The sequence below is a fragment of the Mizuhopecten yessoensis genome, unplaced genomic scaffold (genome assembly GCF_002113885.1).
Source record: "Mizuhopecten yessoensis strain PY_sf001 unplaced genomic scaffold, ASM211388v2 scaffold716189, whole genome shotgun sequence".
Lineage (NCBI taxonomy): Eukaryota > Metazoa > Mollusca > Bivalvia > Pectinida > Pectinidae > Mizuhopecten > Mizuhopecten yessoensis.
The window spans coordinates 218,985-234,657 of NW_018479992.1; the positions used below are offsets into that span (position 1 = coordinate 218,985).

At 38.2% G+C, this 15,673-nt stretch overlaps 1 protein-coding gene across 1 annotated transcript; it reads right to left on the reverse strand.

Moving 5' to 3' along the window:
• Nucleotides 1–261: 261 nt before the first annotated feature.
• LOC110442010 (zonadhesin-like) lies at nucleotides 262–13,385 on the reverse strand. The gene is made up of 7 exons (XM_021485402.1): nucleotides 11,709–13,385; nucleotides 11,166–11,303; nucleotides 4,627–4,740; nucleotides 3,126–3,188; nucleotides 2,719–2,760; nucleotides 2,219–2,277; nucleotides 262–1,600 (listed from the first exon to the last, which is right to left on the reverse strand). The coding sequence occupies exons 1-7, from the start codon at nucleotides 12,943–12,945 to the stop codon at nucleotides 1,181–1,183; spliced, it is 2,073 nt and encodes a 690-aa protein (XP_021341077.1). The 5' UTR covers nucleotides 12,946–13,385; the 3' UTR covers nucleotides 262–1,180.
• Nucleotides 13,386–15,673: the final 2,288 nt, after the last annotated feature.

The window sequence follows — 15,673 nt, forward strand, 5'->3', positions numbered from 1 at the left end:
TATTAACAAGTTTATATAGAGTTAAATGAATTGTGTGGCCCTATTTAACTTGTATTAGTTTTACAGTATGCCAGACTCAAGCTCAATACAACGTAAAAATTGTGTCTGGACATGACTGAGTCGGAGATGAACAGTGTTATGTGAAAAGGGAGAAAGTGTTGATGTCACACGAATTCTGATAAGTTTCTGCTGAGGACTACTACAACCAGTATTTTCATATTATTGAAGTGAAATATAATATTGAAGACACGAGTACGTATGTCTTATAGAAAATGTTTTTATTACAAAAATAAAATTTCATTAAAAATACAATAAAAGACATTTTAAAACACGAATTGTCAACTTATTTCAGAAACATTATTTGATTAAATGTAATAAGAAGTTAAATATGAAGTAGATATATATAATTTCCGTTTATCACCGGTAGTTACACAAAGAACAGAAACATATTGGGGTGGGATTGACTCCCGAGGGAGGGTCAGACTCCCGGGTTAGAGAGAGGCAGCATCCCAACTCTTAATGTGTCTAGGACAGACGCAGTCCAGCTGCGTCACGCTGGAGACAATGCCATCTGTTACATATTTTTTCATCTGTCAGGCCAAGACAAAACTATGTGTGTTTCAGGTATTAAAATTTTCAAATTTTCCAATTCACTTCCACTCATTACAGTAACTATATAAAACTGTCAAGAGCGTAGTCAGGCTCCCCGAACACGAAAAAGTTATTTTAATGAGCGACTGAGCTTTGCCTTGATAATAAATTTGGGATATAATGCTCTAGGCTCGACAGGAAAATCTTGGATAGGTCGGGATACCTGAAACACACATTTGTTTGGTCCGATGTAATTAACTGCACCAAGTCAATTTCCTGGAGATCAAGTTCTTGCCAACTTTCTATTGCAGCTGCTGGATCATGTTTTAGGTTCACCTGAAACAAGAGTCGACTGAAACGGGATCGTCAATTAAACGTTCCACGCGCACAAGGTGAAATGATTTGTCTCATTGCTTGTTTTGATTTTGAATTGTACTAAGTTTGTCACGAACCTGCGTGGCATCAACAAGGTAAACAATTCAAGTTTTAAAGACACGTTTACCCTGTTGCAAAGGAACCGACAAAATATTGGTATTTAGTCAGTGCAAGTCAATTTTAGACATTACATTACACTTATATAAAACACGCGTTACGTTGGTCGCCAACCAGCTTTGATTCTCTCTAACTTTTTTAGGTGTAGAGGGTTTAGGGAGAATGGTTCCTTGGTGAGATCAGTTTCGGACAACGTGGACAGGAAGTCTCCGTCCAGTTTTTCCTTCTCGCACAGTTTAGCGAGATCGGGAAGACCACATTGATGCAGACATTCCGTCAGATTCACAACGGAGAACGACTTGAACTCGGTCGGTTTCCCTGGGATTTCCGGCAGGGATTTGGAATTAGGTCTTACAGTACCAACAGGCTTTGGTTTGGAACTCTTGTCTTTCCCTATGGACGACATATCCGGGATTTTATCCATTGCCATCGTTGGTCGCTCCACGGGTTCCGTGGCCAGTTCAGACAAGCTGGTTCTTGATCCCTCTTGCTTTTTCTTTCTTCCTCCAGTGAAAAACTAAAAATAGAAGTACCCATCATTAATTTATTTCTTACTATCCTGATGTTTTTCTGAATCCCTAACAGTGATGAGGTTGATTCCTATGTTTGAATAATATAACCAACGAACGGACTGTATTTCGTACTAACTATGACCCGGAACCGGAAACAGAATCGTTATAATAAAGTATAGTTTATGCATGTACATTTATTGTCCTTGTGGTGAAATACGATTATTTGTTTTCTACGCCTCGTGAAACATGATTTATCTCCGGAAAACAAAGTACGATGTTTTTGTACTACAAGGGCAATCAAATTTTATGACTGTATTTTTTATACCGAAATACATGTAGAATAAAGGCACAACAGTGAAGATGATCGGGCTTCTGCACCATTGTTCGTTACCGCTCTGAACTCATGTGATATGCCGTTTACTGCACACGTTCTGATTTAAAGAAATGTGACATGGAAACTCGAGTGCGTGAGGGGAACATTATATTTGTTTCCCCGTCACATGATCAGTAAAAATATTATATATATGAGGTATAAATGATATCTCAATTTACACGCGTTTATTTAGAAGCTAATTTAGTTTGTAATATTTGAAAAAAAAACGGTGAGCTTATATGATACCTACTTTAAAACCACCTTTCTTCTTTTTATCTTTGTCTTTATCCTTGTCCTTCTTTTTCGTATCTGAAAAACAAACACATTTGTGTAGCGGCCCTTTAGATTCTGATAATATTAGTAGACGAACATATATTCAGTATCATCTTAAAAACCCCATTAAGGTTTTGGTTTTTAACTTGTACTTTTTATGTGAAACATGATTTGTTACATAAGTAAATGCTATTATTCGAGATAGCTCCGTATGTTTTGCCCTCTTCATTTGTCTCCTAGAACAGAAAGTCCATTTTATCTTATAGACCAAAGAAACATCTCCCTGCGACTTATTTCACTCAACTAGAAAACTTCTCCGTGTGTCGCATACAATACGGGTTTTCCTGTCTGCGTGGCTTATACGAGAAGAAGACCTCGCCAAATGTCTTATAGAACAAAGAGTCCTGAAAAAAACGAGTATTCTCTATATGTCTTGTACAACATGAAGATGACACACTCGATGCGATTAATCCTTACCTTTGTCTTCTTGAATGTCCAATTCGTCGTATATATCTTCACCTGTAAACAGGTACCAACATTAAAATCAAGAAACTTGTTTTTTTTTTTGCGCTGGCAAAATCATATACAATATTTGAATTCGGTATATCCCAATGTCCATAAGTAGATGTAAATGTTTAGATACGTTTAATAAGTGTAAGACACTTAGTCACCAATGCACCTCTAGACCGTGTATATAGATAACAGTTCCCGGTAGTTACAAATAAAAAGAATACAGAAACGGAAAAACCCCACCGGGACCAAACTCCATATTCACTGTATCAGTTTAAAGGCATTGTAACCGGCTTCGTATTACATTGGTTTGCACGAACACAACGTTAAACTGGACGATTACAATAACAGTAAGTGTATGGTGCGCGACTTACTCTGTAACACTGCGTAGGGTCCATCGGCGCTATGTCGTAAGCTTTCGTACTCGCTGGCTTGTCCTGTTGGAGAAAAGTCGGACAGTGTCTCAAATAAAAATCATACACAAAAAAGATAACAATCACTTTTTGTGGAAATAGAAAACTTGGATTATTTTCTAGCCCAACTATATCCGCTTGAAACAAAGCCTACTATTACCGTCTAGAAATATAGGGACCTGACCTTAGCTAAGGTGTTTCGAGTAATTTTACACGTTTTAGGGGTTTATATCAATTATCATCATCGGGGGGTATTTTTACCTTAAATTGATCTAAGCCCCTAAAACGTGTAAAATTACTCGAAACACTTAAGTTTGATTAGGTCAAAAATAGCTGTAACTGATTCTCAGGCCTCTGTGTCTAGAAGGGGGGCCCCGACCAGAACGTCAGTTTCCCACTCATAGGGTTTAGGAATTTGAACTCCGAACCAAAGTTTTACCTAGGTCATTGCTCCAAATTTTTCATCCTGAAAAAAATTCGATTGTTTTTTTCTCCCACCTCGTATGTTGGGTTACGGTAAAAACTGACACCGATATTGCGAACAATGTAATAATTGTAGATTTCCTTGATAACATACAAACTGGGGACCCATCTGTATTTTGGTGGTAGCTATTTTTCCTCTGATTAAAAATCATGTCACACGTCACTTTAAGTTTGTGTTACGTCAGTGACGTTGCATTGCAGAACACCAGCTGACAAGACACATTTTAACGAGAAAATTCACTAATACACTTCTTAGTTATCACTATCAGATCAAGAATTACGCGTAATTATATGTGTCGCCTGTCCCGCTTTGTCAATATAATAAGCATTTGACATAGTTCATAAGGAAACGGACCTAAACGCAAAATCATAACATTGATTTTTTTTAAAGTCCAGAAATTTGAGGTTTTTACCCAAAAAATACAGAAATCGTAGAAATGCTAGTAAAGAGAGTAATGCATTCAGCTAAACATCCCATGATACACCTATGACCCAAGTTTGGTTGCGCTAGCATTTATACTTTGTCAGAAACAGCCTAATATGAAAGAGCTAAACGCAAAACCTTAGCGTTGAGGTTTTTTTTAAGTCCAGAAATTTGAGGTTTTTACCCAAAAAATACAGAAATCGTTGAAATGCTAGTAAAGAGTGTAATGCATTCAGCTCCACTACCCATGCTTCATCTATGATCGAGGTTTTGTTGGTGTAGCTTTGTCAGAAACAGAGCTAAACGCAAAACCTTAACATAGTTGACGCCGCCGTCGCCGTCGAAAAAGCAACGCCTATGTGTCTTTCCGACATCCGTCGTAGGCGACACAAAAATGTTATTATGGAACTTCTGTCACCGTGCAGATTAAAGGGACACGTCGCATTATTTCTTCTGCTATAATAGCATGTGGCATGTTCATGTGAGATAAGCTTTACCCGTCTAAGTACATGTATAACTAGTGAGTTAATTAACTTGATACAAAAGAAAACCTACCTTGTGCATCGGACTTTTTAGAGAGTTCGAATTTGGTATTTTTAATAGGTTCCTCATAGGCATCTGTTTCGAGTGGAGTTGGCACCAGGGGGCGTCCCGATATGTTTGTCCGATCTGTAATAATATAACCATTATATACACTTCCGGTATACCCATACCTCGGTGGTCCTGACTTGCAATGGAGACTAAGTTATGATAATCGCCAGGATGACCTGTAACATTCCGTCAGGTATACTCATCCCTCTCATTCATAGAACGTGCCTACGAGTCCCTACGCCACGCACGAATGAATGTGGACCTATCCGAATGGCTATCCTTCGTAAATAAGCTCACACGCACATCGGCACTCGAACCAACAACACTAAGTGATCAGTACTCTTTATACCATGCGTACAAGCAGCCTTTAGTAATGCACGCATGGACATGACACATAACAATACATGTACCATACGTACCCACAACCTGTAGTGATACATGTACCATACGTACCAACAATCCTGAGTAATACATGTACCTTACGTATACGTACCCACACAACCCTTGGTTATACATATTAGATACGTAGCCACAACCCTTAGTTATATAGATACGATACGTACCCACAACCCTTATTGATACATATACCATACGTATCCATATCCATAACCTTTAGTAATACATGTACCATGCGTACCTATAACCCATAGTTATACATGTACCATGCGTACCTATAACCCATAGTTATACATGTACCTTATACCTGTACCATACGTACCCACACAACCCTGATTAATAAATTAAATGTACCATACGTACCTACAACCTTAGTTATACATGTACCTTACGTACCTATAACCATTAGTTATTCATGTACCTTATACATGAACCTTACGTACCCACACAACCCTTAGTAATACATTTACCATACGTACCCACACAACCCTGATTAATAAATTAAATGTACCATACGTACCTACAACCTTAGTTATACATGTACCTTACGTACCTATAACCATTAGTTATTCATGTACCTTATACATGATCCTTACGTACCCACACAACCCTTAGTAATACATTTACCATTAGTTATACATGTACCTTACGTACCTATAACCATTAGTTATTCTTGTTCCTTATACATGATCCTTACGTACCCACACAACCCTTAGTAATCCATTTACCATACGTTCCCCCGCAACCCTGAGGTATACATGTACCATACGTCCCCACAACCCTTAGTAATACATTTACTATACGTACCCACACAACCCTGAGTTATCCATGTGCCTTCCGTACCCACAACCCTTAGTAATACACTTACAATACGTACCCACACAACCCTGAGTTATACATGGACCTTACGTACCCACAACCCTTAGTAATACACTTACAATACGTACCCACACAACCCTGAGTTGTACATGTACCATACGTAGCCACAACCCTTAGTAATACATTTACATTACGTACCCACACAACCCTGATTTATACATGTGCCTTACGTACCTACAACCCTTAGTTATACATGTACCTTATACATGTACCATACGTACCTATAACCCAAAGTAATACATGTACCATCCGTCCCCACACAACCCTGAGTTATACATGGACCTTACGTACCCACAACCCTTAGTAATCCATGTACATTATACATGTACCATACGTCCCCACAACCCTTAGTAATACATTTACTATACGTACCCACACAACCCTGAGTTATCCATGTGCCTTCCGTACCCACAACCCTTAGTAATACACTTACAATACGTACCCACACAACCCTGAGTTATACACGTACCAAACGAACCCACAACCTTAGTAATACATCAACCCTTAGTAATACATTTACAATACGTACACAATACATGTACCATACGTACCCACACAACCCTTAGCGGTACACGTACCATACGTATCCACAACCCTAAGGTACCTTATACATGTACCATACGTACCTATAACCCATAGTAATACATTTACAATACGTACACAATACATGTACCATACGTACCCACAACCATTAGTAATACATTTACAATACGTACCCCCACAACCCTGAGTTATACATGTACCTTACGTATCCACAACCCTTAGTAATACATGTACATTATACATGTACCATACGTGCCCACAACCCTTAGTAATACATTTACATTACGTACCCACACAACCCTGATTTATACATGTGCCTTACGTACCTACAACCCTTAGTTATACATGTTCCTTATACATGTACCATACGTACCTATAACCCAAAGTAATACATGTACCATCCGTCCCCACACAACCCTGAGTTATACATGTACCAAACGAACCCACGACCTTAGTAATACATGTACCTTACGTTTTATGGGATACACACATGTATGCTTATGTAATTTGTGTAATCTAGCTCATTATTTATCTAACTGTTGTATAGCTAAAATGTAATACCTGGGCTGACCATGCTGGTAGGGCTCTCCCCCACCGCTGGAAAGCTCGGGTCATCGTTCATTTAGAGCTGTTTCTGTGATAATAGTGGATTTAAAATGTACATGAAAAACTTTCTTACCAATTTACAATTTATAGAACTATTTTATCATTGTTGTAAATAACGTACATTTTTTAATATGCTTGACCATATGGTAGACGAGTCTTTGACTCAATATGTAGTTTAAATAAAGACTATTATTAGTATTACCTTTTACGTACCTATAACCCATAGTTATACATGAACCTTATACCTGTACCATACGTACCCACACAACCCTGATTTATACATGTACCTTACGTACATACAACCCTTAGTTATACATGTACCTTATACATGTACCATACGGACCTATAACCCATAGTAATACATTTACAATACGTACCCCCACAACCCTGAGTTATACATGTACCTTACGTAGCCACAACCCTTAGTAATACATTTACCATACATACCCACACAACCCTGAGGTATACATGTACCATACGTACCCACAACCATTAGTAATACATTTACAATACGTACACACACAACCCTGAGTTATACATGTAACTTACGTACCCACAACCCTTAGTAATCCATGTACATTATACATGTACCATACGTCCCCACAACCCTTAGTAATACATTTACATTACGTACCCACACAACCCTGATTTATACATGTGCCTTACGTACCTACAACCCTTAGTTATACATGTACCTTATACATGTACCATACGTACCTATAACCCAAAGTAATACATGTACCATCCGTCCCCACACAACCCTGAGTTATACATGTCCCTTACGTACCCACAACCCTTAGTAATACACTTACAATACGTACCCACACAACCCTGATTTATACATGTCCCTTACGTACCTACAACCCTTAGTTATACATGTACCTTATACATGTACCATACGTACCTATAACCCAAAGTAATACATGTACCATCCGTCCCCACACAACCCTGAGTTATACATGTTCCTTACGTACCCACAACCCTTAGTAATACATTTACCATACGTACCCACACAACCCTGAGTTATACATGTACCAAACGAACCCACAACCTTAGTAATACATGTACCTTACGTTTTATGGGATACACACATGTATGCTTATGTAATTTGTGTAATCTAGCACATTATTTATCTAACTGTTGTATAGTTAAAATGTAATACCTGGGCTGACCATGCTGGTAGGGCTCTCCCCCACCGCTGGAAAGCTCGGGTCATCGTTCATTTAGAGCTGTTTCTGTGATAATAGTGGATTTAAAATGTACATGAAAAACTTTCTTACCAATTTACAATTTATAGAACTATTTTATCATTGTTGTAAATAACGTACATTTTTTAATATGCTTGACCATATGGTAGACGAGTCTTTGACTCAATATGTAGTTTAAATAAAGACTATTATTAGTATTACCTTTTACGTACCTATAACCCATAGTTATACATGTAACATACGTACCCACAACCCTGAGTAATGACATGAACCGTACGTCACCACAACCCTGAGTAATACATGTACCATGCGTACCTATAATCCATAGTTATACATGTACGTCCCCACAACCCTGAGTAATTATATGAACCTTACGTCCCCACAATCCTGAGTAATACATGTACCATGTGTACATACAACCCATAGTTATATATGTGACATACGTACCTATAACCCATAGTTATACATGTAACATACGTACCCACAACCCTGAGTAATAACATGGACCTTACGTACCCACACACCCCTTAGTGATACATGAATCTTACGTACCCACAACCCTTAGTAATACATGTAACATATGTACCAACATCCCTTAGTGACACATGTACCATACGTACCCACACAACCCTTAGCGGTACACGTACCATACGTATCCACAACCCTTAGTGATACACGTACCATACGCAACCACAACCCTGAGTAATACATGTACCATACGTACCCACACAACCCTTAGTGGTACACGTACCATAAGTATCCACAACCCTTAGTGATACACGTACCATACGTATCCACAACCCTTAGTGATACACGTACCATACGTCCCCACACAACCCTTAGTGATACACGTACCATACGTATCCACAACCCTAAGGGATACACGTACCATACGTCCCAACAACCCTGAGTAATACATGTACCATACGTACCCACACAACCCTTTGTGGTACACGTACCATACGTATACACAACCCTTAGTGATACACGTACCATACGCACCCACAACCCTGAGTAATACATGTATCATTCGTACACACACAACCCTTAGTGATACACCTACCATACGAAATCGGATCCCATATATAGTATATAAACAGAGTGTCTAGTATTTAAAGTTTAGATATGTTTCATCTCTCAATTTATTCAAGTTGGGTATTTATTTCTCGGGATATGAGTTCTTATGTTACTCTACATCATAAAGAAATGCCAACACATGTAAGTGTAATAAATGTCTCGTTCAACGTTAAATAACACTTTGAAGAAAATGAACACAGTAATTATGGTACAAAATGGACCGTACCCACATTCCCGTCACTGTAGGTATCTATATGTATATCATCACCCAGTGACTGCTTGATTGAATATACATCTTTCAGTTTTTTATCACCCAGTGACTGCTTAACTACAGAAAAAGACTACGTACGTTTGGCATGACTTCACATAAAGAATCTGTACAAATATGTTCATGCATTTAGATGTATACAACTGTACATGGATGTGGTATGGGATGTTTAAAATGTCTTTGTTAAACTATAGATCATATATAGTTGTACGGATACAGTATACTGGGTTTGAGTTTAATATCAAGATGTTGATGAAGGGATCCAGAAACAGGTCATTATTTATCAAACTGTATGCTGAATAAAGTCTTTACATAAACACAGGCACCCGTACTCATAATGAACTGTTTATCTGACACAAACACAACAGTTTTATATCATACACTGTACCTGCGGTCTGGCTGTCGTATTGATCGAGTGATATTTCAGTGAAATATGACCATGTGTTTCCCTTGGTTATCTATTCATTATTCAGTTATCTAACTGTTTTGTAAACATGACAGAGCAGTGGAACATATTTAGAGAACATTAGACGCATGCTAGTAACACAGGTTATATACAGTAATAGCGAGGAAATACATATCTAATTACCTGGTTATATACAGTAATAGCGGGGCTATACATATCTAATTACCTGGTCATATACAGTAATAGCGGGGATATACATATCTCATTACCTGGTTATATACAGTAATAGCGGGGGTATACATATCTAATTACCTGGTTATATACCGTAATAGCGGGGATATACATATCTAATTACATGGTTATATACAGTAATAGCGGGGATATACATGTCTAATTACCTGGTTATATACAGTAATAGTGGGGATATACATATCTAATTACCTGGTTATATACAGTAATAGCGGGGATATACATATCTAATTACCTGGTTATACACAGTAATAGTGGGGAAATACATATCTAATTACCTGGTTATATACAGTAATAGCGGGGATATACATATCTAATTATACATATAATTACCTGGTTATATACAGTAATAGCGGGGATATACATATCTAATTACTTGGTTATATACAGTAATAGTGGGGATATGCATATCTAATTACCTGGTTATATACAGTAATAGCGGGGATATATATATCTCATTACCTGGTTATATACAGTAATAGCGGGGATATACATATCTAATTACCTGGTTATATACAGTAATATCGGGGATATACAGATCTAATTATATATATAATTACCTGGTTATATACAGTAATAGCGGGGATATACATATCTAGTTACCTGGTTATATACAGTAATAGTGGGGATATACATAGCTAATTACCTGGTTATATACAGTAATAGCGGGCATATACCTATCTAATTACATGGTTATATACAGTAATAGCGGGGATATACATATCTAATTACCTGGTTATATACAGTAATAGCGGAGATATACATATCTAAATACCTGGTCATATACAGTAATAGCGGGGATATACATATCTAATTACCTGGTTATATTAACATAAATACGTCCTAATAATTATTGTCATGTGTTGCTCACCTGTCGAGGGCGTTGGCTTGCGGGGGACGTTCCTCACCGGTACATCCGGCGCAGGGGGCGGGGATGGGGAGGGTGTTGAAGGGGCGATGTGAAGGTCATCCGTCTGTATAGACAGCCAGGAAGGGGGACTTGACCTGCCTGAACAATGTTTAGAAAATCAGTATAAAAGTTGTCTCAGTTAGAAGATATCATCGTGATTCCAATAATTACGAAACAATTTTGTATAAAAATCGACTATATAATTGGATCATACATCTATACAAATTATATGTCAATACCTGGCTCGTCAATCAATTCAAACTGTCACAGCTGTCTTGTGTAATTCCACTTCATGCAATGACATTGTACTTATAACAGGTACTGGTCATTCAAGTTAACGCAGATTTATTTCAATGTCTTTAGTGGTAGAACATGCCAGGATAATTATCCAATGTCAAAGAAAAAGAAAAGTCCGCTTGAGTGTCCACTATATTTTAAATACAGTTTGTAAAATTTAAAGGCGCCATTATTATTAATATTAGCCATACCAGAGGACAGACTTACCAGAACTTCCGCTACTGGGTCTTGGCGATTCTTTTGATTTTGTTTTGTTTTTGTCTTTGTCCTTTTTGTCCTTCTTTGCGTTTTTGTCTTTCGGAGATTTTGGGCCGTCATCCTTGGTTGGGGATTTGGCACCAGGAAGAGACAACTGAATCGGAGATGTCGGTGTTTTGGACCTGGGGGACAGTTTTCGTTCGTCCCTGTCCGGGGGGAGAGGTGGTGGCGTGGCCGCGGGAGAGGGGACAGGATCCTGTTTGATTGGGGATGGTTTGACGGTAATCCATGTATTGTCTTTCTGTATGTGTATGTTAACTTTACTCGTCAAGTCGACATAAAAACTTTCCTGAATCAGTGTTCTGTCCACTGTCTGGGGGAACAGTTTAGCCATTGTCGATTTATACGTTTTGTCGTTTTTGTCTGCAGTGACTTTGACCTTTACATCATTAACAGCAGCACTGGCTTGGAGAGGAAATAATGCCAGCGTGGGCTGGACCTTCTTTTTAGCAGTTCCGGGTCCACATGTGGGTGACACTGACGGTCTCAGAAGACCCACAATGACCTCATGGTTTGAAACCCGACTCAGCTTCAATGTGTCACCGATGACGTCACACTTCTCCCCATTCAGGTCAGTTTTGGCTACCGTTTGAAACTGCGGGTCAAGAAATCGGACAGTTTGCGGTAAATGTAATCTGTCGACGACTTCCTGTAATGTATACGTCGTGTCGTCTGACAGCAACCGGAACCTGATTTTATCCTTGGTGGTGAGGACGATTGTCTTATCATTGAACTTACAGTAAAGGTTTGCCGTTCCTATTGCCTTATCCAGTTCGAGCTGGGCTCCGGTCGGTACCGCCAGAGGTTTGCCGCTGCCATCCCCCGTTGAGGAGAAGCCATCCTCAACCTTTACATACCGCGGGAAGTCCTCTATCAGGTCCTTCAGCGTCGTGTATATCTTGGTTCCCGCATCCTCGCGAGCTATCCTCACCTTCCCCGCGTATCCCAGGGGTATGAATATTTCGTCCGATTTACCCGTACTATCGGAACGTTTGGACACAAAACATGCCGCTACCTTTTTAATGGCTATTCCGAAGTCGAGCTTTAACAAATAACCCTCCGAAAAGTCGGCGTGTGTACATCCATTCACAACCTTAACCATACACGGTAGTCCCAGCTTGTTCACGGCTTCTTTGGCCGAGACCTGACCGTCCGTCCACACTATAGCAGAGTCTAAGTCCGCCATTATTGAACGCTTCCACTTTTACCATGGGTATAAGGACAATTCCCTGAAGAATGTGCGTGTCTGGGTATACGTATACACTGTACGTACACCACTTGTAAACGCTAGATCTGTAATGCCCCAGTGCCCGTCCCTACTCTCGACAAACAAAGCCCAGGCAAGAACGGGTTTTAAAACATGTTCGTTCAAGCATGGCCCATACAGGTAAGATAAATTTCCATAATTGTGTTGTATACACAAAGCTCGCAGTCGATTCACCGGTAATCCCGTTCACAAATATTAGTCCTATTAACCCGGATCGGCTAATTAGCATAACGGGTCAGATCATTGACCAATGGTCAGGCCGCGTGTATACGAAAACGTGCCAATTAATTACATGCTATTGTACCTGGAAATTCTCCCTTAAAGGCTGAGCACTTCTCAGACACTTCATGTCGTCTGCTTTCTGGTCCTTTTTGTAATTATGCATATATTACCCAACAACGCTTTCTTGTGTGTGTGTGTTAATTGACTATTTTACGTAACTTTGCAATACCTATAGCCCAATAAACTGCATATACATGTATACGATTTTGGGTTTTGTTACAGGTGGTTTAATTTATAACCCCGCGATTATGACACATTCTGCACTGTGCGATAATGTCAGGTCTTGCTAATCGAATGAAAAAAACACCAAACAACATAATGAATTAAAAGAATTCCGTCCATATCAAGAGAACATCATTATCAGTAAGTACAGATTTAATTACATATACCTGTATATTGCGACTTAATTTCTGCAGAATCGTCCAAAACACTTCCCCGGACACGCGATCATGGTCTAATTACCATAGCCAGGCATAGACCTTGGGGGGAAATGTGCAGTCTTGACACGTTTTACATGTAGTTCTCTATTATAAACGTAATACCATCCCCTCAGGGTCATTATAGAGTCGACTGGTACCGGCCGTCTACACGAAAATCTCTTAATATAATTTAATGCCTTTTAGTATTACTACAAACAAAGTACAGCCCCAGGCATAAAACAGAAATTGGAACATCAGTATTTTCCAAATCAATTCGGGGTTGATGTTGAGTTATTCTAAATGAAGGCTATCACGTGCACGTGTATAAACCTCTTGATCTTTTGAACATTTTAAGTATATATCTCGATCCGTAGTTATGAACATCTGCATGCTCAAAAATGCAAGCTCAAGCAAACAATCTGGTAACTTGTCGCACGATTAAAAAGTCGAGTGTTAACATTGAAAAAAAATCTCAGCATTTGATCTCTCCAATATTCTTTCATATTATTTGAGTTTGAACATGAGAACAGTTTCATGAAACAGGCTCATGTGTACGAAACCTTACTTTGGATTACTTTTCGGAAATGTATGCTTCGCTACGAAAGTTCTTTAATAAAATCTAAAAATTTAATAATGTCTAAATAAATAAATGATAAAAGAAATATACAAAATTTGATATAGCGCACTACCTAGGTAGAAAAACCAGCTCTTAAACGTTTTAATAAGTAAATATTGAATGTTTTAACAGGTGAAGTTGCACCTGTCAAATATTCCAAGATTAAGATACACGTGTCAACCTTTTTCAAATGCTAATCTTGACGTGTTCATCGTATCAAATGTTTTATGCCTATGGTTGTTTATGTAACTTTAACGCAATACGTATTAAAAGTGGAAGAATATTTCAGATTTTATCTCATAAATGTGTAAAGTATTTAATATTTTTCCGACCTGCCATCTTGAACGTCCTATTGTATATCGGAAAAAAATCTTATTGACAATGTGTTTTTAATTTCCCTCTTTTTCGTGACAATTTTTACCTAAAAATCTTAAAGGAAACTGACTTCTATGGAATAAGCATGTATAATGTGAATTTTTGTTAAGTATAAACAATGTTAACAATTCAAAAACAAAAACAGGTGTTATACAACAGTGCTTAATTATGAAGAGTGAAAATAGCTTTTTACTAAGAACTGCGAATGTGTGAAATAGCTTACCGGAAAATGTAGTGTTTGCTAATAATTTAAACTGTTTTAAAAATGAACTTGATAAAAAAAACCTAGGAAAACATTGACCTAATATATAACTTCAAAGCTTATTTATAGACAGGTATGTCGTTACAAACTAATGACTTTCATTATGTTTTGAGTCTGGTGTAGAGGACACGAAATCCTGTACCAGAAATCCTTCACTAAATTAAAAAAGATATATATATATTAGCCCACATCATTATCTCACGTCGCTTGTTCGTTGGTATGTTTATTACTTCTGTACCAAACAAAACGACAGCTACTGGAGGGACGAGGGAAGCTTTAGAGCCCCTGCATTATGTCCACAGTTAGAATGGTATGTCACTTACACAGGAGCTAGCGTCTGTAAACAATATTACCACTTCCTGGTCACGTTTACAAGCAGACCGACACAACTTTAATGTTTGGAAAACATTTAATTTGATAAAAATTCTCAATTCTTTATTTTCCTTTACTCGTCTGCAAGTGTACACACCGTGACACATATATAGAAAGAGATTGTCAGTGTGCACATGTGTGGCTTTTGTACGGGGAATTCCCAGTATCAAGGAAGTTGATTAACTAGGACGTATACACATGTGGCAAAGTGTTCACAGTACAAGATATCTAGTTACAAGTTAATATACAACCGTATATCAAGAAGTGTTAATCGTATAATGGAATGTCAATAATGACGAAATGCAAGAATGATCTGTTAAA